This window comes from Pongo abelii, chromosome 4 (genome assembly GCF_028885655.2).
Source record: "Pongo abelii isolate AG06213 chromosome 4, NHGRI_mPonAbe1-v2.0_pri, whole genome shotgun sequence".
NCBI lineage: Eukaryota > Metazoa > Chordata > Mammalia > Primates > Hominidae > Pongo > Pongo abelii.
In genome coordinates, this window is record NC_071989.2 from 64,419,969 (window position 1) to 64,444,767 (window position 24,799).

At 35.6% G+C, this 24,799-nt stretch overlaps 1 protein-coding gene across 1 annotated transcript in view; it reads left to right on the forward strand.

Annotated features, from left to right (window-relative positions):
* The window catches only part of MTREX (Mtr4 exosome RNA helicase), a 117,528-nt gene that overhangs the window by 8,033 nt on the left and 84,696 nt on the right, over positions 1-24,799 (forward strand). The window contains exons 2-6 of the mRNA XM_024247641.3: positions 6,619-6,756; positions 8,430-8,496; positions 11,964-12,026; positions 12,966-13,078; positions 24,245-24,419. Of these exons, the coding sequence (XP_024103409.1) occupies positions 6,619-6,756; positions 8,430-8,496; positions 11,964-12,026; positions 12,966-13,078; positions 24,245-24,419 (556 nt within the window). The remainder of the gene's footprint in view (positions 1-6,618; positions 6,757-8,429; positions 8,497-11,963; positions 12,027-12,965; positions 13,079-24,244; positions 24,420-24,799) is intronic.

Here is a 24,799-nt window from a genome sequence, read left to right on the forward strand (position 1 = left end):
TTGTTGTTCTACACTAGCATTTTAAAAATAGTCTGTATTTATACTTATGTGTAATTGTACAGAGAGGTATAAGACTGTTGAGCTGGGGGCAGTGGCTCATGCCTGTAGTCCCAGCTACTAGGGAGGCTGGGGCCACCCTGGATGATATAGCCGGGACCCAACTTGAAAAAAAAAAAAACCTGTGGAACGCTTACATCATTGTTTTATACCCCGGCAGAAATCAAATAAACACAGTTAGAAGTTACAACGGAAATGTTACTACTGACTCCACAGAAATAAAAACAACCATCAGAAACTATTATGAACACCTCTACACATACAAACTAGAAAAGCTACAAGAGGTGAATAAATTCTTAGACACATACACCCTCCCAAGACTGAGCCAGGAGGAAATTGATTCCCTAAACAGACCAGTAGCAAGCTCCAAAATTAAATCAGTAATAAATAGCCTACCCACCAAAAAAAGCCCAGGACCTAATGGATTCACAGCAGAATTCTACCAGATGTACAAAGAAATGCTGGTAGCATTCCTACAGATATTATTCGTAAAAATTGAGGAGGAAAGACTCCTCCCCAACTTATTATGTGAGGCCAGCATCATCTTGATATCAAAAATGGGCAGAGACACAACGACAAAAAACTTCAGGCCACTATCCTTGATGAAATCCTTGCAGAAATCCTCAGCAGAATACTTGCAAACCAAATCCAGCAGCACATCAAAAAGCTAATCCACAATGACCAAGTAGGCTTCATCCCCAGGATGCAAGGTTGGTTCAACATACAAATATCAATAAATGTGAGTCATCACATGAACAGAACTAAAGACAAAAAACCACATGATTATTTCAATACATGCAGAAAAGGCCTTCGATAAAATTCAACACCCCTCCATGTTAAAAACTCTCAATAACCTAGGTATTGAAGGAACATACTTCAATATAATAGAGCCATCTATGACAAACCCACAACCAACATTATACTGAAAAAGTGAAAGCTGGAAGTATTCCCTTTGAAAACTGGCACAAGGCAAGGCTGCCCTCTCTCACCACTTCTATTCAACATAGTATTGGAAGTCTAGTCAGAGCAGTTAGTTAGGCAAAAGAAAAAAAGAAAGGGCATCCAAATAGGAAGAGAGGAAGTCAAAGTGTTTGCAGACAACATAATTCTATATGTAGGAAACCCCATAGTCTGGGCCCAAACACTCCAGCTGACAAACAACTTCAGCAAAGCTGCTGGATACAAAAATTAGTGTACAAAAATGACTAGCATTCTTATACACCAACAATAGCCAGACTGAAAGCCAGATAAGAGAGGCAATCTCATTCACAATTGCCACACACCTCCCCCCTCCCACACACACACCCTAGAAATACAGCTAACCAGGGAGGTGAAAGATACATGCAATGAGAATTACAAAATACTGTTCAAAGAAATCAGAGAAGACACAAACAAATGGAAAAACACCCCATGCTCATGAATAGGAAGAATCAGTATCATCGAAATGGCTATAGTGCCCAAAGCAATGTACAGATTCAATGCTATTCCTATCAAACTACCAATGACATTCTTCACAGAACTAGAAAAAACTACTTTAAAATTTATATGGAACCAAAAGTAGCCAAGGCAGTCCTAAGCAAAAAGAACAAAGCTGGAGGCATCACATTACCCTGCTTCAAACTATACTACAAGGCTGCAGTAACCAAACAGCATGATACTGGTACAAAAACAGGCACATTGATCAATGGAACAGAATAGAAAGCTAGAAATAAGGCCGCACATCTACAACCATCTGATCTTTGACAAAGCTAACAAAACGAAGCAGTGGGGAAAAGACTCACTATTCAATAAATGGTGCTGGGATAACTGGCTAGCCATATGCAGAAAATTGAAGGTGGACCCCTTCTTTACACCATGTAGAAAAATCAACTCAAGGTGGATTAAAGACAAATGTAAAACCCAAAACTACAAAATCCCTGGAAGACAACCTAGGCAGTATCATCCTGGACCCAGGAACAGGCAAAGATTTGATGACAAAGGACACCAAAAGCCGTTGCAACAAAAGCAAAAATTGACAAATGGGATCTAATTAAACTTAAGAGCTTCCATACAGCAAAAGAAACTGTCAACAGAGTAAACAGACAACACACAGAATGGGAGAAAATTTTTGCAAACTATGCATTTGACAAAGGTCTAATATGCAGCATTTATAAGGAACTTAAATTTACAGGAGAAAAACAACCCTATTAAAAGGTGGACAAAGGACATGAACAGACATTTCTCAAAAGAAGACATACATGGGGCCAAAAAGCATATAAAAAAAGCTCAATATCACTGATCATTAGAGAACTGCAAATCAGAACCACAAATGAGATACCATCTAACAGCAGTCAGAATGGCTATTACTAAAAACTAAAAAAATAACAGATGCTGTCAAGGTTGCAGAGGAAGGGGATCACTTATAACTATTGGTGGGAGTGTAAATCAGTTCAACCGTTGTGGAAGGCAGTATGGCAATTCATCAAAGAGCTAAAAACAGATATACCATTAGACCCAGCAATCCCATTACTGGGTATATACCCAGAGGAATATAAAGCATTCTACCATAAAGACACATGCATGTGGATGTTCATTGCAGCACTACTCACAATAGCAAAGACATGGAATCAACCCAAATGCCCATCAATGACAGATTGGATAAAGAAAATGTGGTACGTATACACCATGAAATATTATGCAGCCATAAAAAAGAATAAGATCATGTCTTTTGCAGGAACATGGATGGAGCTGGAGGCTATCATCCTTAGCAAACTAATGCGGGAACAGAAAACCAGATACCACGTGTTCTCGCTTATAAATGGGAGCTAAAAGATAACACAAAGAAGGAAACAACAGACACTGGGGTCTACTTGGAGGGAGGGTGGAAGGAGGGAGAGGAGTAGAAAAGATAACTGTTGGGCACTGGCCTTAATATCTAGATGATGAAATAATATGTACAACAAACCCCCATGATGTGTTTACCTGCGTAGCAAACCTTCACATGTACCCCCAAACCTAAAATAAAAGTTTAAAAAGACCAAATACTTCTGCTTGGCACATGTTCTTCTCTAGGCGAGATACAGTGGTTGTACACAACGGTCACTGCTTAACTTTTATTACAGGTAGTACTAAATGTCATTTCAGGTAGTGTGAGTACTTAAAAAAACTTACTTGATATAATTTCAGACTTAGAAAAAATATATAAGAATGGCACCAAAATTCTTGTACACTTTCACTCAAATATTCTAAATTTTAACATTTTACCACATTTACTTTATCCTCCCTTCCTCTTTCTTCCCATAATGTGTATGTTTGTGGATATATAATTTTTTCTGAACTGTTTAGAGTAAGTTGCAGATATGTTGCCCATTTACCTCTAGATTTCTAAGTTGCTTAATGTGTATTTTCTGAAAATGAGAGCATTCTTTTATGTAACCACAGTTCGGTTTATAGTTATGAAAATTAGGAAATTATATATTGATACAGTACTGTTACCTAATCAGACTTATTCAGATTTTGCCAATTGCTTTAATGTCCTTTATAAGAAAATAATTCTGTATAGGATTAAGTGATTTGGTTGTCATGTCTTTTTTGTCTCATGTAATATGTACTAGTCTTTGAATTTCATGACCTTAACGTTTTAGAATGTGTTGCTAGGTGTTGCCAAATTCCTCTATAGGTTAGAGATTGATTTTTATCCTCTGTAATTACAGGCTAGTTATCCCAGTTTGGGTTTGTTGGCCAATAAGTTATAATTAGATGTTGGCCAAATTTGTTGTTTGGGTTTAATGGCCAATTTGGTGCTCTTTCTTGTGCTATGTATAGAGCATGCTACCCTTATGAACTAAGAAGAATAACATTCTCAGATGGTTTCAATAAGTTAAAACCTTATCCTTAAAAAGTAAGCTGGTTATCTACAACACTTCATTTCCAGCCTTTCTGGATAACTCAGATGTTTGTGTGCAAGTTCCACATGTGACATACATACCAAGCTACGCGAGAAATAAATAACTAGAGTCCTAAAAGTCTGACATGCAATATTAAAGAATAATATAGCACTTCTCACCAGAAGTGTTCTACCGTGAATTTCAGTTTCTCAAAGGTTTGGGAACTTTCATGTTTCTTTGCTTTATAGACTTTAACCAGCTCCTAATAGAATGTTTTAAGTATAGTGGCTTAGTTGTTGCTTACTCAGAGATAGAATAATAGAATGTTACACCTAGAAAGGATCTCAGTTATTGTCCAAATGTCTTGTTTTACTGAGGCCCAAGGATGTTGATGACCTGTCCAGAAGAGGTTCACATAAGTAGTCAGCAACAAAAATGGGACTAGAATGAATAGCTTTTTTGCAAAATTGGGAGTGACAGAATTTACAAATTTTAGGTTTTGCTAAATATCAAAGAATGGACTTCATTATGGAAAGGTTGTTTAAGCATGTGGATCAGTATTGTGTTACCCTTTATTAAAAAGTCTTTTTTTTTTTTTTTTTGAGACAGACTCCAGCTCTGTCGCCCAGGCTGGAGTACAGTGGTGCGATCTCAGCTCACTGCAGACTCCACCTCCCGGGTTCACACCATTCTCCTGCCTCAGCCTCCCGAGTAGCTGGGACTACAGGTGCCCACCACCACACCCGGCTAATTTTTTGTATTTTTAATAGAGACGACAGGGTTTCACCGTGTTAGCCAGGATGGTCTCGATCTCCTGACCTCGTGATCCGCCCGCCTCGGCCTCCCAAAGTGCTGGGATTACAGGCATGAGTCACCCCGCCTGGCCTAAAAATTGTTTAAATAAAACATAAAGAAAAGTGTGCAGATTATGGGATGGATTTTTAGAGTGTGTGGAACACATCCATGCAGCTACCATTCTGTGCAAATAAATAGAATATTACAACCCCTCTGTGTCCCTTAGAAAAATAACTGTCCTGGTAACAACGTGTGTTAGTTTTTTTTGTTTGGGACTGTTATGTAAGTGGAATCATATCAAATATATTTTTATGTTTGGCTTTGGCTCAACATCGTTTGTGCAATTCATGACTGTAAATGGAATAGCAGTTCTGAGTGTGACTGTTTTGTTACGGGATCAGAGGGGCAAAGTCACAATTTTCCGAAAAGTCTATTAAAATACCCTGTCCTTTTTTAGTTACATATCTGTATAAGGCTAGATTTTTCTTCATATGCTTTGACCAAAACAATGTGTCATAGCAAGTTGAATGCAGAAACAGGTGAGTCCTGCTGTTTTTGTTAAGCCAGACATGAGAGATTTGCAAAAATATAAAAACTATGCCATTCTCATTAAAATTTTTTTAGAAAATAGTTATTTTTTACCAAAAATGTTGCTCATGTTAATATGTAGTGGTTTGAATGTTACCATTTTAAAGTGAATTAATAAGTATTTTAAAAATTTTTAGTCTTAATATCTAATATTGCAAATATCAATAGATACAACCACATAAAATTCATTAGAGTTTCTCATAACTTTTAAGACTGAGAAAGGATTCTGAAACCAAAAAGTTTGAGCCACTGACCTGATATCTGATTTACAATTCTGTCATAAGTAATGATGTTGAGCTCCTTTTCATGTGCTAGTTGCCCATTTGAATATCCTCTTTTCTAAAGTGCCTGCTAAGTCCTTTGCTCATTTTTTAAATTGGGTTATCTTTTAAAAATTGATTTATAATCCTCACCTCTAATTTTCTGTCCTGGTTTAAGAAGTCCGGAAGATAATTTTCTCATTTTATCTTCTAGATTCTTTGTTGTTTTTGCCTTTTCACAGATCTAAAATTCACATGGAATTGATTTTTGTGTATGATGAGGTAAAGGTCAGATTGAATTCCCCTATGGATATTCAGTGTACCAAACATCTATTTTTTTTTTTTTTTTTTTTTCTGAGACAGTCTTGCTTTGTCTCCCAGGCTGGAGTGCGGTGGCGCGATCTCAGCTTACTGCAGCCTCTGCCTCGTGGGTCCAAGCAGTTCACCTGTCTCAGCCTCTCGAGTAGCTGGGACTACAGGCATGCGCCATCATACCCAGCTCATTTTTGTATTTTTAGTAGAGATGGGATTTTGCCATGCTGTCCAGGCTGGTCTCTAACTCCCGACCTCAAGTGATCATCCACCTCGGCCTCCCAAAGTGCTTAGATTACAGGTATGAGCTACCGTGCCCGGCTCCAAATGTCATTTATTGTCACTACTTTTGACCAGCAAATCTAATCACAAAAAATTTTCTTCCAAATAGTAGTATCATGCCTTTAGAGAAAGCATTAAATGTTTGTTAAAGGTAACTCATGTTAATGTCTAATGGTGTTTTAATTTACAGTTTTAAAGAAAATATATTTAATAGTTATGTTAATGTGAATTTTAAGATAATTTTAAACCTTCAAAGAAAAATGAAATACAAATGCAGTAGTATTCAGTTTTCCTAGTTATAAAGTTAAGGTATTCTGGGCTTCAGCCAGTTGTTGTTTGTAACATTCTTCTATTTAGAACATGACTTTCTGTTAATGGTATAGAGCAGTATTTTATGATGTTGCCCTTAAAGTAAAAGTGGATACTGCAGAATTCATTCCAAAGTATTTACTTTTCAGGAAACGTTTTGATGGTAAATTACAATCAGAATCAACTAATAATGGAAAAAATAAGAGAGATGTAGATTTCGAAGGTACAGATGAACCCATTTTTGGAAAGAAGCCCAGGATAGAAGAATCAATAACTGAAGACTTAAGGTAATATTTCCGAAGTCCTAAATGTTAGTAATTCATAATTCAGGTGGTTACATGAGGTTTTAAAAATTGTCTCCATGTTGCTACTTAGATATATGCCCGTGTTAGAGAAATGAAGATATTCTATTTTTATACAGGCATGTAAATATAGAACACTTACCTAAGTTTGGGGAATTGGAAAGCAATATAGAAAATACTCATCTTTTAATACTTTAGAATCCAGTTTTGAGAAAAAAGTCTTAAAACCTGATTTTTTTTAAAAAAAAACATTTTCTTTATTTGTAGTGCCTCAGGAGGAGGATAACTGGAAGAATGGAATAAAAGGAAAAAATAAAGCTAACTCAGTGGAAGGAATAAGTGGGAAGGAACATTAGAGGGAATTAGATTTTCATTGTTGCATATAGAGTAGAGTGGCTGTGCGTCTCAAGACTCCTGCTATGGGTATCTGTGGCTGGAATCGCTGGTATTTATCTGATTTTGGAAGCTGGAGCTTTCTAAAAGTTGATGCCAGTACCCTTGGTTGACCTGTTTTGTATTGTGGTAATGATCTTTACAACTTTGCTTCTCCCTTCTAATGTTCCATATTTGAACTTGGCACCACCATGAAGAGTTTACAATTTCTGTGATTTTTTTTTAAAACCAGTTAACTTTTGTTATAGTTAGTAAATTTATCTCCTATAAATGGTGATAGATGTGTCACTGGAATATTTAAGATGCACCGTTTTCCCAGGCTACTATAATAAGTTACAAAATAATATTTGTAGTTTAAAGTCATTGTTACTTGTTTGTAACTTTTGAGTTTGTCCAAAGTAATATTATTGACTTAAATCTCAGAAGTACGGTAAGAATAATGAATCTAGCACAGAAATACATCTATTTTTCTTCAGGTTATCTTCAGGTTTTTGCCTTTTCAGAGTCTAAACAGAGGACCTAGATGAGCATAATGTAGGATTTTGATGAGAATAAGGAACTTTTTTTTTTTGAGACATTGTCTCACTCTGTCACCCAGACTGGAGTGCAGTGGTGTGATCACAGCTCACTGCAGTCTCAGCCTTCCCAGGGTCAGGTGATTCTCCTGCCTCAACCTCTTGAGTAGCTGGGACTACAGGCGCGTGCCACCACGTATGCTAATTTTTGAGTTTTTTTGTAGTGAGTTTTTGCCATATTGCCTGGGCTGGTCTTGAACTCCTGGGCTCAAGTGATCCACCCACTTCAGCCTCCCAAAGTGTTGGGATTACAGGTGTGAGCCACTGTGCCTGGCCAGGAACACTTCTATAAATAATAGCAACAAATGAATTGGGCTAGTTTATTTTATACTTTATATTGTGTAATGGTTTATAACCAGCTTATGTTTTGAAGTGGTGACAGTGCTTTGTAGAGGTACTTTTTATTCAAAATAGTTACTGGAACTAAGCTGACATAATTATTTGAATAATCACTTGGCAGTCTGTTCTGTATCTGTAATAAAAGATGTTAACTGGTCATTTTTAATTTTCAGCATATATTTGCATAATGTGAAAACATTTCTATGTATTCTTAATAGCCAAAGTTTTTCCTATTTGGAATACTGATGATTGGACAGTGTCATTTTCCTTAACAGTGCAATGTGAGGCTTATTATCAAATTATAGAAAAGTAATTTGTTTTTGTGTAACTTTAAACAATTTTTTTTTTAAGTTTGGCAGACCTGATGCCCAGAGTCAAGGTACAATCAGTTGAAACTGTTGAAGGGTGCACACATGAGGTAAGCACAAACAGCATACAGAAGGTTAGTGTTATAAATGGGATTTTTCTTTGGACTATCTAGTATGATGATCAGCAAACAGTTTAGCCATGAGGACCTTGGAAACAATAGTTTCCATGGGGTACCTAGTGGAAGAGTTGGGGCTTTGTAATTAAACTTGGGTTCAGATCCTCCCCCAGCATTTTTCTTAACTATAATCTTGGGTAAATTTCTTGTTTTAACAGATTTTTTTCTTTTTTTTCTTTTTTTTTTTTTTTTAAAGGCAGAGGTTCGCTGTTGTCCACCAGGCTGGAGTGCGGTGGCGCGATCTCGGCTTACTGCAACCTCCGCCTCCCGGGTTTAAGCAATTCTCCTGCCTCAGCCTCCTGGGTAGCTGGGATTACAGGTGTGTGCCACCACGCCTGGCTAATTTTTGTATTTTTAGTAGAGATGGGGTTTCACCATGTTGGCCAGGCTGGTCTCAAACTCCTGACCTCGTGATCCACCTGCCTCAGCCTACCAAAGTGCTGGGATTACAGGCATGAGCCACTGCGCCCGGCCAATCTTGGGTAAATTTCTTAACCTCTTTGTTTATTAAAAAACTTTTTTTTTTGTAGTTTTTAAATTTGCAGTAAAGGGATCTACCTTGTGGTGTGGTTGTGAGGATTATAGAAGTAAATTAGGTAAAGTACCTAGCACAGAATAGGTGTTTAGAGCATTCATACTCCTAAAGTTAAGTAACAGTGCCATTTTTGAAGGTTACATGCTATTTCATGTCTTGCTCCAATGACTGATAAATTGCAGTTTCTTTGTTCTGCCACAAGATGGTGGTCAGAGATAGTTTGTATCCATTTAGAAGTGAGAATTTATACACATGAGGGACATGATGGAACTATAACACTATTTCCTTCTGAAAACTTTTTATTATAAACATTATAGCAAGTAATTTTTAGAGGTAATTGGAGAATCTCATTAAAAGTCTATTGAATAAGCACAGTAATCCAAATTAAAAAAAAGGCTTTCGATGTAAGTTTAGAACCTTATCTTTTTTTTTTTTAAACTTTAGATTCAGGAGGTACATATGCAGGTTTGATTTTTGGTGTTTTTTTTGGTTTGGTTTTTTTTTTTTTTTTTTTTAAGAGTCTTACTGTGTCGTCTAGGCTGGAGTGCAGTGATGTGATCTCGGCTCACTGCAACCTCCACGTCCTAGGCTCAAGCAATCTTTCTGCCTCAGCGTCCCAAGCAGCTGGGATTACAGGTGCGTGCCACCACGCTTGGCTAATTTTTTTATTTTTTTTATTTTTTTTTATTTTTAGTAGAGACTGGGTTTCACCATGTTGGTCAGGCTGGTCTCAAACTCCTGACTTCAAGTGATCCAGCCGTCTTGGCCTCCCAAAGTGCTGGGATTACAGGCGTGAGGCACTGTACCTAGTCATGTGCAGGTTTGTTACATGGGTATATCATATGATGCTGAAGTTTGGGCTTCAGTTGAACCCGTCACCCAAATAGTGAACGTACTACCCAATAGGTATTAAATAGTTTTTCAACGCTTTCCCACTTTCACTTCCTGCTTTTGGAGTCCTCAGTGTCTGTTGTTCTTATCTTTATGTCCATGTGTACCCTATGTTTAGCTCTCACTAAACATAGTGAGAATATGCAGTATTTGATTTTCTGTTTCTGCATTAAATCACTTAGGATGATGGCCTCCAGCTGCATCCATGTTACTGCAAAGGACATGATTTCTAGAAATTTATCTTCTAAAATCTTTTTCTACTGAAAGTCTCTTATGTTTCTTTAGAAATAGTACATAGTGTCTGACAGGTGTGATGTCCATTTGATCATTCAAGATATGTTAGACCCTATTCAGTTATCTGGGCTTATAAAAGATGGAAAAACATAAACATGGCTGGGCACAGTGGCTCACGTCTATAATCCCAGCACTTTGGGAGGGTGAGGCAGGCGGATTGCCTGAGGTCAGGAGTTTGAGACCAGTCTGGCCAGCATGGTGAAATCCCGTCTTTACTAAAAATACAAAAAAAATTAGCCGGGCGTGGTGGCTTGTGCCTGTAATCCCAGCTACTCAGGAGGTTGAGGCAGGGGAATTGCTTGAACCAGGGAGGTAGAGGTGCAGTGAGCTGAGATCGTGCCACTGTACTCCAGCCTGGGTGACAAGAGTCTCAAAAAAGAAAAAAGAAACACAAACTGTTCTCAGGAGGTCAAAAGCCCCTTCGGTACTCCATGATTATCTTCAAGCCCACCTTTCTGTCACTTCTTCCCACTTTCTCAGCAGGGTGACTTTTCCTCTTCACAGGCTTGAGGATATCAAGTTGAAATGTCCTCTGATTATAACCTCCATCACCAAGACTATTTGTATGTGTCACATTCCCCTTCCAGACTAAGGATGGTTGTTCTGCCAGTATTCTTGGTTGTGTCTTATCCTATCTCCACAAAGACTTTATTTATTTATTTTTAATTATTATACTTTAAGTTCTGGGGTACATGTGCAGAACATGCAGTTTTGTTACATGGGTATACACCTACCATGGTGGTTTGCTGCACCCATCATCCTGTCAACCTTCATTAGGTATTTCTCCTAATGCTATCCCTCTCCTAGCCCCACACCTCTCTACAGGCCCCGGTTTGTGATGTTCCCTGCCCTGTGTCCATGTGTTCTCATTGTTCAACTCCCACTTATGAGTGAGAACATGGCAGTGTTTGGTTTTGTGTTGTTGTGATAGTTTGCTGAGAATGATAGTTTCCAGCTTCATCCATGTGCCTGCAAAGGACATGAACTCATCAACTGTTATGGCTGCATAGTATTCTGTGGTGTATATGTGCCACATTTTCTTTATCCAGTCTGTAATTGATGGACATGTGGGTTGGTTCCAAGTCTTTGCTATTGTGAATAGTGCCGCAATGAACATAACGTATGCATGCGTCTTTGTAGTAGAAAGATTTATAATCCTTTGGGTATATACCCAGTAATGGGATCGCTGGGTCAAATAGTATTTCTAGTTCTGCATCCTTGAGGAATCGCCACACTGCACAAAGACTTTATTAATTTCCTTTTCCCTTAAATATTTCTAGAGTCTCTTTTTTTCTAATTGCCATTCCCTGTCAGCATATGAGCATTCAAAAGTTTCTCTTTTTGTTCTATGTTGTTTTCTACCCACTGTGTTGTTATTCTTCAGTGTTAGTAGTAGTTTCGACTTTAAAAAGTACACAGTTTCGTCAGGGAGATAAACATCAGCTTTCAATTATTACCCTTAGACAAATGAGAGTAGATGTAATTTCTGAGTGTTGAAACTAGCTTTTTGCCTTGTTCTTAAAGACAGTTATTTGATTTACAGTGTCTGAGACAGCTAAAGTTCATCACTCTAGTTCATCAGTTTTATTTTCCAAACCATCATTCATTATGGAATGCTAAATACATCAGTTCTCAAATAGTTGGTGAGGTTATTTTTTTTTCTTTTTTACTTTGTTGTCAGGTTGCGCTTCCTGCAGATGAGGATTATTTACCACTTAAACCACGAGTTGGAAAAGCTGCTAAGGTCTGTACTTTGGGTAATACAGTTTATATAGTTTTGTTTTCTTTTTTTCTTAAAATTCTTTTTCTTAAAATTCTTATTTCAAATGAGATTTTTATATTTCCCACAACATATATATGTACGTATCAAGAACAAGCCAACTAAAGACAAATATAATGAGAACTGAATCAGTTAACAACTATGCTGGAAACCAGCCATCACGTGATGAGATTTTAAAATATTAAAATTGTGATTCTCAACCTTTTAAAAGAATGTAATGAAAGTTATCAACCTTTCTCCAGAAAAAAATACATGTGTACTAGTTTTTGCCTATAGTTTTAGGGTTTTAACAGGCTTCTAATGAAACCGGAACTCTGTGCTTTTATTAGACGGATTTTGAAGGCCTGATAGACCTTAAAAGGCCAAGAAATTTTTAAGGTTTAATTTTCTAGGTAATTTTCTGTAAATAAAAAAGGCAGTGTGGTAGAGTATGCATGAACTCTTAAAGTCTAATAGATGTAATATTCTGCCTCTACGGAGTGAACTTTACTGAGAGACTTCACTTTTTAGAGCCTCAGAGTTCCTACCTATGAAAGGAAATAACATCTATGATAGGGGTTGTTGTGAAAATTAGTAATAATATATGGAAAATGTGTTACACAGTGCCTGGCCACAGAGCTTGTTTTTGGTAAATGGTAATGATTATTTTATTATTAATGTAATACACACCAACATAATGTAATAATCGAAAGATGAGAGAGCAGAATTAGCTTCTGTGTTGTTTGGGCAAAAATGTAGTTTACTCTTCCTTATTTTCACTAATGTGTAGTATATTTTCTAAATAAAATCATAAAGGAATACTCCCAGAATGCTTTGGGGGGTAGCCTGCTTGTGTTTTGATTTTAAGTATGCTCTGATACGACTAGATGTTTTTATGCAGATATTAATATTTTGTTTTTATAGGAATACCCATTCATTCTTGATGCTTTTCAAAGAGAGGCCATTCAGTGTGTTGACAATAATCAGTCTGTTCTAGTATCTGCACATACGTCAGCGGGAAAAACAGTATGCGCCGAGTGAGTAGCTTTCTTTTTAAAGTCACTTTGTTCCTTATTTCACTCTTTAAAAGTTTCTTTTTTGCTGTTTGTTTGATTTCTGCTAGTGAAGATGGTTTTACTTGTCCCTTTTGAACAATTTCTTTTTCATGTCTTATTGAACCTCTAATACAATGTTTACTTGAAGTAGTATAAAAGAGGACATTCTTTTCTTGTTCCTCATATTAGGAGAAAAACACTCAGGCTTTCTTCATTAAGCATGATATTACCTATTGGTTTTTCACAGATGCTTTTTATTTATCAGTTTGAGGAACTTCTGTTCCTAGTTTGCAGAGATTTTGTTTGCATATGTATGTATGTCTATGTGTATAAAATATTTAGATACTGGATTTTGTCAAGTGCTTTTTTTGCGTCTATTGACGTGATTTTTTTTTTCTTCTGCGCAGTCATGGCTCACTGCAGCCTTGACCTCTGGGCTCAGGCGATCCTCCTGCCTCAGCCTTCCTAGTAGATGGGACTAAAAGCATGCACCATCACACCTGGCTAATTTTTTTTTTTTTTTTTAGAGGCAACACAGGGTCTCAAACTCAAATAGGCTGGTCTCAAACTCCTGGGCTCAAGCAATCGTCCCACCTTGGACTCCCAAATTTCTGGGATTACAGGCATGAGCTACCATGCCTGGCCATGTTTTTGATATGTTTCTTAAATAATTTGACATGTCTGATAAGTTATGTTTGATCTTGTTTTCTGTACAGCATCATTTCCCTTCTATCTGAAGAAATGCCTTTAGCATTTTATTGTAGTGCAGTTCTACTGATGAGAAAATCTTTTAACTTTTGTATGTCTGAAAATCTTTTACTTTTTTATTTTTGAAAGGTATTTTCCTTTGGTATGGAATTGTAATTTTCTTTTAAGACTGCCTTTTGACTTGCATAGTTTATGACAAGAAATCCTAGTATACCTTTGATCCTCTGTACATAACGTGTCTTTTTTCCTCTGGCTGCTTTTAAGATTGATTTTTATCATTGATTTTAAGCAGTTTGGTTTTTTTGTACGTTGGTGTTGTTTTTGCATTTTTTTCTTGTCTTTGGGTTTGTTTTTGCGGTCCTCAGGGCTCTTGTTCAAGGACTCTTTTGGGCCACTTAAAGTTGTCTCACAACTCACCAATACTATATTCATTTTTTTCTTTTGAGTTTCATTTGTGGGTCATTTCTAATGCAATGTCTTTAAATTTATTAATCTTTGCTTCTGAATTTTCTAATGTGCTGTTAATATCATTGAGTGCCACTTTTTCTTTTGTTTGTTTTTTGAGACAGGGTCTTGCTCTGTTGCCCAGGTTGGAGTGCAGTGGCACAAACACAGCTCATTTGCATTCTCAAACTTGTGGGCTCAAGCAGTCCAACTCAGCGTCCCGAGTAGCTGGGACCACAGGCGTGTGCCACCATGACTGGCTAAGTTTTTGATTATTTGTGGAGATGAAATCTCGCTATGTTGCCTACACTGGTCTCAAACTCCTGGGCTCAAGTGATTCTCCTGCCTTGCTCTCGCAAAGTGCTGGGCTTATAGGCACAAACTGAATGCATTTTTAATCTCAGATATTATATTTTCTTTGCTAGAAGTTCAATTTATTTTTGTTATCCTCCATGTCTCTTAACTTTTTTTAGCTTCCTTTTTTTTTCTTAATGTTTTCTTCTATTTCTGGTTTATAGAAATGCAGTCCTATCTGCTTGAACAGATAGGGTACAGTCACAAAAACGTTAGATGTCCTTGTTACTACTTCATTTATCTGTGTTACTTCCTGGTCTCTTTGATGGATTGACTTTCCTGCTTCTTTGATTTTTTTTTTTAATCACTGACTTCTTGATTATAATGTGACTGAGATAGTTTTTTTTTTTTTCCATGTTTCTTAAACTTGAGTTTGTAGGGTGTCTTAGATATGTGGATTTATTATAGTTTTCATTAAATTTGGGGAAATTTCAGACATTTTTTACACAAATATTGCCCCTTCCTTTATTTCTTTGAGGACTCAAGTTATACTTACAGCAGGCCCCTTTAAGTTGTTCACAGCCCACTGAAGCTGTTTATTTATTATAATTTTATTTTTGGTGTTTATTCTGTGTTTCATTTTGGATAGTTTCTGTTGCTGTGACTTCAGGTTTATTCACTTTTTTTTTTATTGCAGTGTCTTAATCTGCTTTTAATACTAGCCAGTGTGTTTTTTAATCTCAGACACTCAGTTTCCATCTCTAAAATTTTGATTTCGTCAGTGTTTTCTGTATTTTTATTTAACGTGCTGTTTAATTTTCCTCAGCTTTCTTGAGCATATAGAGTACTGTTATAGTAACTTAATATCCATGTTTACTAATTCTGTCATCTGTCTCATTTTTGGATCTGATTTTATTGATTAAAAAAAAATTTTTCATTACAGACTGTTTTCCTGCACCTTGACATACCTGATACTTTTTTATTGCATGCGAAAACATTGTGAATTTTACCTTGTTCGGTGCTGAATACTTTTGCATTTTTGTACATATTTGTGAGATTTGTTCTGAGGTATAGTTAAGTTACTTGGAAAAAATATCCTTTTGAGGCTTACTTTTATGACTTTTTTAGGCACGACCAGAATAGCATTTAGTCTAGGGCGGATTTTCCCCACTACTTAGTCAGTATTCTTCTCAGTATTCCATGCAGTATTTTGTGAATTCTGAGGTTTTCCACTGTAGCTCGTGGGAAACCACATTTCTGCCAGTCGTGTATAAGATTTGGTAATTTTTATCTCTTCTCCTCTTGGTTGGTTTTTCCATGGCCTCAGATAATTTCCTAAGACTTATTCATGGATCATTACTACCTGAAGACTTCCAGATGCTCAGCAGATTTTCAGAGCCTTTTCTTTGCAGTTGTCTCCTCTGGTATTCTACCCTGCAAACTCCAGCTGCCGTAGCCTTCACAGACTACAATCTTGGTCTGTTCAACTTAGGGAAACTTCCAGGGTTTACCTTGGTTGCCCATCTTAGAACTGCAGTTTGGAAAATCTAGGCAGTAATTTAGGATTACCTACTTTGTTTTCTCTCTCTTGGGGCGTACTGTTCTTATATCCAGTGTATGAAACCACTGTTTCATATATTTTGTGCTGTTTATCATTGTTTCAGGTGGGTGGGTAAAGCCAGTTTCTGTTACTCCATCTTGGTGTAAGTGGATGTTTTCTGTATTATTTTTAATGTACATTATGTATTACTACAATAGTGCACGTATTTTGGTAGGTTCCTGTTCTTCTAAAATATATTTAATAACCAAGATTGTGTAGTCTTGCTACTCAAAGTATAATCCTTGATACTACCTGGGAACTTGTTAGGCAGAATCTCTAGCCCCACCCTATAACTGCTTATTGAGAATCTACATTTTAACAAGATCACCAGGTGATGAATACTAATGTTTGATGGAACTGGGCCATTCTAAAAGTGGATGGATGGTGCTCATTAATGTGGATGGCATTTTGCAACCTGTTGTAGATTGACTCTTTTGGTTTAACTTTTACAATTTATAACATATTTCTCTATGACCTTTCCAGTTGAGTAGCTGAATTAGGTACTTTTAACAGGGGATACCTAAAGAGTAAAGAAGACTGTAGAGAAAAGAAACAGATTAAAAAATGGCACCAATCATCCTGTTCATCAGCCATTTTACCTTGGCATGGTGGTTGTCTTAGTCTGTTTTCTGTTGCTGTATTCTGCTGTAACAGAATACCACAGACTGGGTAATTTATAAAGAAAGGAAGTTTATTTAGCTCATGGTTCTGGAAGCTGAGAAAACCAAGAACATGGCACAGGCTTCTGGCGAGAGTCATCCCATGGCAAGAAAGGGAGAGGAAATCGGGCCTAACTTGTCCTTTTAACTGGGGCCCACCCCTTTGATAATCCCCTCCCAAGATAATGTAATTAGTATATTCATGAAGATGGCGCTTTCATGACCTCACCACCTCTTAAAGGCCCTACTTCCAAATACCATTACTTTGGCAATTAAATTTCTACATACATTTTGTAGGGGTCATTTAAATCATAGCAGTGATCAAAATAATTCATGAATCCTGGAATATTTTTTTCCTTAGCAGGTTATCTTATCTATTATTAGTTCCTTCCAGACCTTGGCTTATCTGGTCATTGTGTTATTAATTCCTAATTCCGTCATCTGTCTCGTTTTCAGATTTGTTTTTATTGATTTTTTTCCCTTGTCATTATAGGTTATATTTTCCTGCTTCTTTGCATACCTTTTATTGATACTAAAACATTCTGAATTTTACCTTGTTGGGTGCTGAATAATTTTGTATTCCTGGTCAGGGCTTATCTGGTCACTGTATTCATTCCTTCCAGACCTTGGCTTAGCTGTGTAAGTCTCAGTTTTTCTCTTCATTGAGTTAGAGGAGTGAAGTTTGTATCTTATATTGTCATCTCAGCAGTATCAGCCAGTTGCAGAATAGTCTTTATCTCGTTCTCAGCCTTAAACACATTATGGTTCTCTATCACCCTAGTTATGTTCAGTGGAATTTCTTAAGAGTCCACTCCTGTTCAGAAGATGCTTAATTCACAAACCAGTTTCCTCCTAAGGCACAGGTATAGAAGAAGAAGTTTGACCACTCTTAGTTCAATTATCTTTTTCACTTAGAGAAACTAATTTAATTGCAGTATGTTTGGTGCTTTATGCATTTAAAGCCAGCATATGTATAATAATTTGAATTTTGGCCATTAGTGTAACCTTGCTTTCATTTTTCCTACAAGAGAAGATATTTTTCTGTAGAGGAAGTTTTCATATAGATATGCTGAAACGTGCTCTAAAACTTGGGCTAGGAAATCGTAAAGAGAATTTAAGAAATTCACCAGGATTGTAGATACTTGAAAACCTGATGAGGTTGGCTGTGGAAAACAGTCTGGCAATTCTTCAAAAAGTTATAATACAGAATTATCATATGACCCAGCAATTCTACTCCTAGATTTGTTATAATGTAGAATTTGTTATAATGTAGAATGTATAATGTAGAATGTTATAATGTAGAATGTAATGTATTTGTTATAATGTAGAATTATCATATGACCCAGCAACTCTACTCCTAGATTTGTACCCCCAAAGAATTGATAACAGGTACCTAAACAAATCTTCACAGCAGCGCTATTCACAATAGCCAAAAGGTAGAAACACTCCAGATGTCCATCAGTGGATGATGAATGGATAAATAAGTTGTGATATATCCAGACAGTGGAATATTACTCTGCCATAAAAAGGAATGAAGTGCTGATACATACTCAAAAACATTATGCCTACTAAGAGAAGTTGGAGTCAAAAGATTGCTTTATGATTCCATTTATGTGAAATATCCAGAATAGGTAAATCCATAGAGAAAGACAGCATATTGGTGGGGGACAGGGACTAGTGAGAGGAGTGGAGTAAAAGAATAACTGCTTAGTGAGTACAGAGTTTTTTGGGAGGTGATGAAAATACTAGAATTAGATGGAGGTACTGGTTGCGTAACATTATGAATGTACTAAATGCCACTGAAATATACACTTTAAAATGGTTAATTTTATGTTACGTGAATTTCACTTCAGTAAAAAGTAAACCTGATGAGGTACCTAATTGTATATGAACACCAGATGTTGCACACCAGATCTCACGTATTTTCCCTAGTGATAAAGGACTTTAGGTAAACTCCTACTTCACCTGTTAACTATAGCAGGGTGCAACATTTTATTTATAAACCTGGTACTAGGACTAACATGTTGGTATCAGGTTGTTTATATATGTAAACCAAATACTTCCTCTGACACTGCTGATTTTTTAATTCTGTGTGAATAGCTTTATTATATAATTTACTTACCATTAAATTTATCTATCATAAGTATGTATTTGAGTGAGTTTTAGTAAATCGGTACAATTGTGCAACCCTTACCAGTTTTAGAAGACTTCCATCTATTTAGTTCTGTTATGTGTGTTTACATTCAAACCCATTCCTATCTCTAGCCACAGGCAAACACTGATCATCTTTTGGCCATTATAATACTGATGTAAACATTCATGTGCAAGTCTTTAAGTGGACCTATGTTTTCATTTCTCTTAGGTAAGGTAGATACCTAGGAATGTAATTGCTGTATTTTATGGCAAATATGTATTTAACTGTTGAGGAGACTACTGAACTATTTTTTAATGTGGCTGTACCATTTTATATTCCTACCAGTAATGTATGAGGGTGCCAGTTTCTCTGCATCCTTCCCTACTCTTGGTATTGTCTTTTTTTATTATACCCATTTCAGTGATGTCACAAAGTAGTTTTAATATGCATTTCTGTGATGACTAAGGGTGTTAAGCATCATTTCATGTTTATCATTTCTTTATATATCTTTGAATTGTTTATTTCAGTCTTGCTGATGTTTTAAATTAGGTTGTTGGTCTTAATTGCGTTGTAAGAATTCTTTATTAGCATACGAGTTTTTTTAAAAAGCAGATGTGATTTATAAATATGTTTTTCATTCTGTGGCTTGTCTCAATTTTCTTTTGTAGAGAAAGCATTTTAATTTAAATGTTTAATTTCGTAATATTTTATAGATTGATCATGCAATTGGTATACCTAAGAATTACCTAATTGTGATTTTGCCTATCCCAAAATCACAAATATTTTCTTCTTCGTTTTCCTCTTGCAATTTCATAGTATTAGTTCTTCCATTTAGATCTGTGATTCTTCTCAAGTTAGTTTTTCTGTAAGATGTGAGGAAAGGGTCTAAATTTAGCTTTTTGTATTTGGATATCCAATTGTTCCAATTCAAAGTACTATCTTTTCCCATTGAATTGAATTCCCGTAAATTACTCGTAAATTGTGTAGGATTGTTTCTGGACTTTCTGTTATATCTTTACAGTAGTACACTATTTTGATTACTGTGGCTTTATAATAAGTATTGATACTAGGTAATGAGAATCTTCTAACTTCATTCTTTTTAAAAACTGGGCGCTTCTAGGTCTTTTGTATTTCCAATAGTATTTTAAGATTAGATTGTGAATTTCCAACCAGAAAGCCCATTTTAATTTTGATAGGGGTTTTGTTGAACTTAAAAATTAATTTGGAGAAAATTGTCATTTTAACAATATTGACTCAATCCATGAAAATGATGTATTTTTCCATTATTTAGGTCAAGTTTAATTTCTGTTAGCAACATTTTGCAGTTTTCAGTGTATAGGTCTTATACGTGTTTTCTTAAACCTATTCCTAAGTATTTCTGTTTATGCTATTGTGAATCACATTTTTTCTTAAGGTTATATTTGGATTGCTAATAGCTTGTGTATTGAAATACAGTTGATTTCTATATACTGATATTTTATCCAGCAACCTCATCGTGTTTCCTTAAGTTTTATTAACTTTTTTGTACATTCCATAAGACTTTCTATATAGATGATAACATTGCCTGTGAAAAAAGATGGTTTTACTTCCTTCTCAATATGTGTGTCTTTCTTATTGCATTGGCAATATCTAGTACAATGTTGGATAGTACTGAGAGTGGACATCCTTGCCTTATTTCTGATATGAGGAAGAAAGCATTCAGTCTTTCAACATGAAGTATGACGTTAGCTGTTTTTGGCTGGTTGCTCTTTATGAGAATGAAGTTGTTTCTTTCTGTTCTTAGTAGGGAATAAATGAAAATAAACAAAAAATTGAGAATTTTTATCGAGATATATTGTATTTTGTGAAATGATTTTTCCATCTATTGAGGAAATCGTAGTATTAGCTTTTTATTCTCTTAGTGTACTATATTAAATTTTCTGATTTTAAACCAACCTTGTATTCCTGGAATAAATCTGGTTCTTTATGACAGATGATCATTTGTGTATGTTACCGATTTCAGTTTGCCAGTACAGTTGTCACTCATTATCCAAGGAGGATTGGTTCCCAGACCCCCTCATATAGCAGAATCCACAGATGCTCAAATTTCTGCAGTAGGCCGTGTGGAACCTTCAGATGTGAACAGTTGTCTCTCCATATCCATGGGTTCCTCATCTTGCAAATACAGTATTGTATTTTCAATCCTCAGAACCTGCATGTGTAGAGAGCTGACTCTGGTTTATTCTAGACTTTTGTGTCATCATGAGGAATAATGGTATGTGATTTTCTTATAAAGTCTTTGGCATTGGTGTCAGAGTAATACTAGTCTCTTAAAGTAAGCTGGAAGTGTTGCCTCCTGGTCTGTTTTCCATAAGACTTTGTGTATTTGGCATACTTCTTAAATGTTTGATAGAATTCATTAGTGAAGCCATTTAAGCCTAGGCATTTCTTTGTGGAAAGATTTTTAATTCCTAATTTAATTTCCTGTTTTTTAAAGCCAATTTTGGTAAACCGTGTCTATCTAGAAATTTCTTTTTTTCTTTTATGAGACAGGGTCTTGCTGTCAACCAGGTTGGAATGCAATGGTATAATCATGGCTCACTACAGCCTTGACTTCCCAGGCTCAATTGATGCTCCCACCTCAGCCTCCTTAGTAGCTGGGAGTACAGACATGTGCTACCAAACCCAGCTAATTTTTATATTTTGTTTATTTATTTATTTTTAATTTATTTTTTGTAGAGACAGGGTCTGTGTTGCCCAAACTGGTCTTGAACTTCTGGGCTCGAGCAGTCCTCCTGCCTCAGCCTCCCAAAGTGCTGGGATTACAGGTGTGAGCCATTGTGCCTGGCGTAGAAATTTCCTGAGGTTTTAGATAATTCTTTATGTTTAATATAAGTGTTTATATAAAACTATAAAATTTCACTCAGTACTGCTTAAAATGCATCCTGTAAACTGATAATACTGTGTTTCATTTTCATTTAATCCACTTTTTCATTTCTCTTTTGGTTCCCTTGTATGTTGTTTACTTTTCAAACGTGATTTTCCATATACTTAGCCATTTGTTGTTTCTAATTTAATTTGTGATTAGAGAAGATACTTTATGAAATTTCAGTAGTTTAATGATTGATATGGTTGGATTTATATTTGCCTTTTATTGTTCATTTTGGGGGTCTTTTGGTATATTTCTCATGTTTTTTTTTTTTTTGATCCTTATTTTTCCTCCTTCACTGCCTTCTATTTTGTTTAACAAATATCTTTTAGTGTACCATTTTAATTTCTCTTGACTTTTTAGCTTTCTTTGAGTTAGTTTTTAGTGGTTATTTTGGAGCTTACAGTATGCATGTTTAACTAAATCGCAGTCACAATTTATGGAAAATATTGAAAACTTGCCCTAATATTTTCTTCTCATTTTTGTACTATTTAATACTGTCTTATATATTTCAACTACATATGCTATAAATCTAGTAATACAGTATCTGTAATACAATATAATCATTGCTTTAAATTGTGTTTTCTAAAAATATTAAGTGATAAAAGTTTTATATATACCTTTATATACATAGTCTTAATTGTTCTGTTTTATGGTATTGTTTCCTTTTAGTTTGAAGGGTTTTTAATAAATATTTCTTACAGAGTAGTTTTATTTTGCTTTCATTTTTGAAGGACAGTGTCACTGGATGTAGAGTTCCTGGTTGACAAATTTTTTTTTCCCCTTCAACTCCAGATACATCATTCTACTGATATCATTTCATTCTACTCCATTGTTTCTGATGAGAAGTCAGCCTTAATTATGTAGTTCTCTTTTATGTATTGAGTTTTTCTGTTGCGGTTTTTCAAAGACTCTCTTTGCCTTTGTCATTTAGCAGTTTAACTATGATGTTTCTAGGTATGGTTCTTTTTTGCTTTTTCCTGCTGTGTTAATTGAGCTTCTTGGATCTCTAGATTAATGTCTTTTAAACAAATGAAATTTTTTATTGTTATTTTTTTTCCTACCTCTTTCTCATTTTGGAATTTCCTTTGGGATACTTGAGGATGTCTTGCAGATATCTGAGTGTCTCTTATTTTTCTATTTCTTTTTCTCTTTAGGTTTGATAATTTCTCTTAATGTATCTTCATGTTCATTGATAACAGTCATCACAAATCTGCTTATGGGCCCATCTAGAGAATTTTTCCTTTTGATTGTTAATCTGTAGACTTTCTTTTTCTTTTTTTTTGAGACAGAGTCTCACTCTGTCACCCAGGCTGGAGAACAATGACGTGATGTTGGCTCACTGCAACCTCCACCTCCTGGATTCAAGCAGTTCTCCTTCAGCCTGCCAATTAGCTGGGATTACAAATGTACACCACCACACCTGACTAATTTTTGTATTTTTAGTAGAGACAGGGTTTCCCCATGTTGGCCAAGGCTGGTCTCGAACTCCTGGCCTCATGTGATCCACCCACCTCAGCCTCCCTAAATGCTAGGATTATAGGCGTGAGCCAGACAGTCAGTTTCTTGTGACTGCTTCTTTTTTCCTACATATGGTTGTACTTTCCTGTTTGTTTTTATATCTTGCAATTTTTTTCTTGAAAAGTTTAGATAATGTATGTAGCATTTCTGTATTTTCTTTTCATATTTGATGTTTGGACAACTTCTGATTTTTTAAAAATTGCTTATTTCACTGGCTGGGATGAATGTTATTTTTATTTCCCCAAATACATTATAATAAGCCTATTCTGGGCAGGAGCTGAATCTTAAATAAGGAGGATCAACTACAATGTTAAGTTTAATGTTGATGTCATTGTCTATATTTAAAGAAAAACAAAACTGCTCTATTGTGTTCTGTTAATAGCTATGAAAGAAATTTTCCATAATCAGAACCTACCATAATTTTCAGAGGACTGACTTGTTAACTGTTACATGTGGGAAAAGAATACATATAGATTAACTCATTTGTGAAACTTGAGGAGGAAACACTTCATTTTCCAGGGGCTATAAGCACTTGATCATCTGTATATGTGTGAACTCACAGACAGAGGCTCTGAATTTTGGAGGCCCATGTTAGAACCAAAGGTGTTTTCCTTGCAAGAAATAGGTAACTGTTAGTAATCTATTGCTATTAGTGATTAAGTTACATTAATTCTGAGTGACCGGAGTTAAAATGATTTTAGATCACTCTATCTCATATTTATTATAATTATTAGTATAATAGATACGGTGTTACTGTTCTTCGAAGTCCATTCAAGATAAGTAATTAGGGAAAATTTGGACACAATTTAAATATTAACAGAATTTTTAAAGTCATAATTTAAAGGAAAAGTTTTATGATTATTTGTTTTCACATTTGTAGGTATGCCATTGCATTGGCCTTAAGGGAAAAGCAGCGTGTAATATTTACCAGCCCAATTAAGGCTCTGAGTAACCAAAAATACCGTGAAATGTATGAAGAATTTCAAGATGTTGGTTTGATGACTGGTGATGTTACTATTAATCCTACGGCATCTTGTCTTGTTATGACCACAGAGGTAATTCATGTAGTGCCTCATCTGACTTTTCGTTTTTAATTAAATTAATGTGACTATTCAGTTAGAACCTGGGATGTTTTATTGGTTGCTCTACTTAGGTAAAGTATAGTACCTTATTTTCTGATTAGACTTAGGCAAAATGGATAACATTTATCTTAAAATGTTCTGATAATATTACATTTCTAAATTACCATACTTTATTATTTGTCTCATAGATACATTTTTTTCTTCAGGTATTTTTAAAGTTTATTTCTGTCAGTGACATGAAAATATTTTACTGGTTTTATGTACGTAGTTTTAAGGATTTGAATATATAGTAATAGTGACTCTTCATTTCATGTGACTTTGCCTTCTATATCTGAGTGTTGATACAAGTAGAT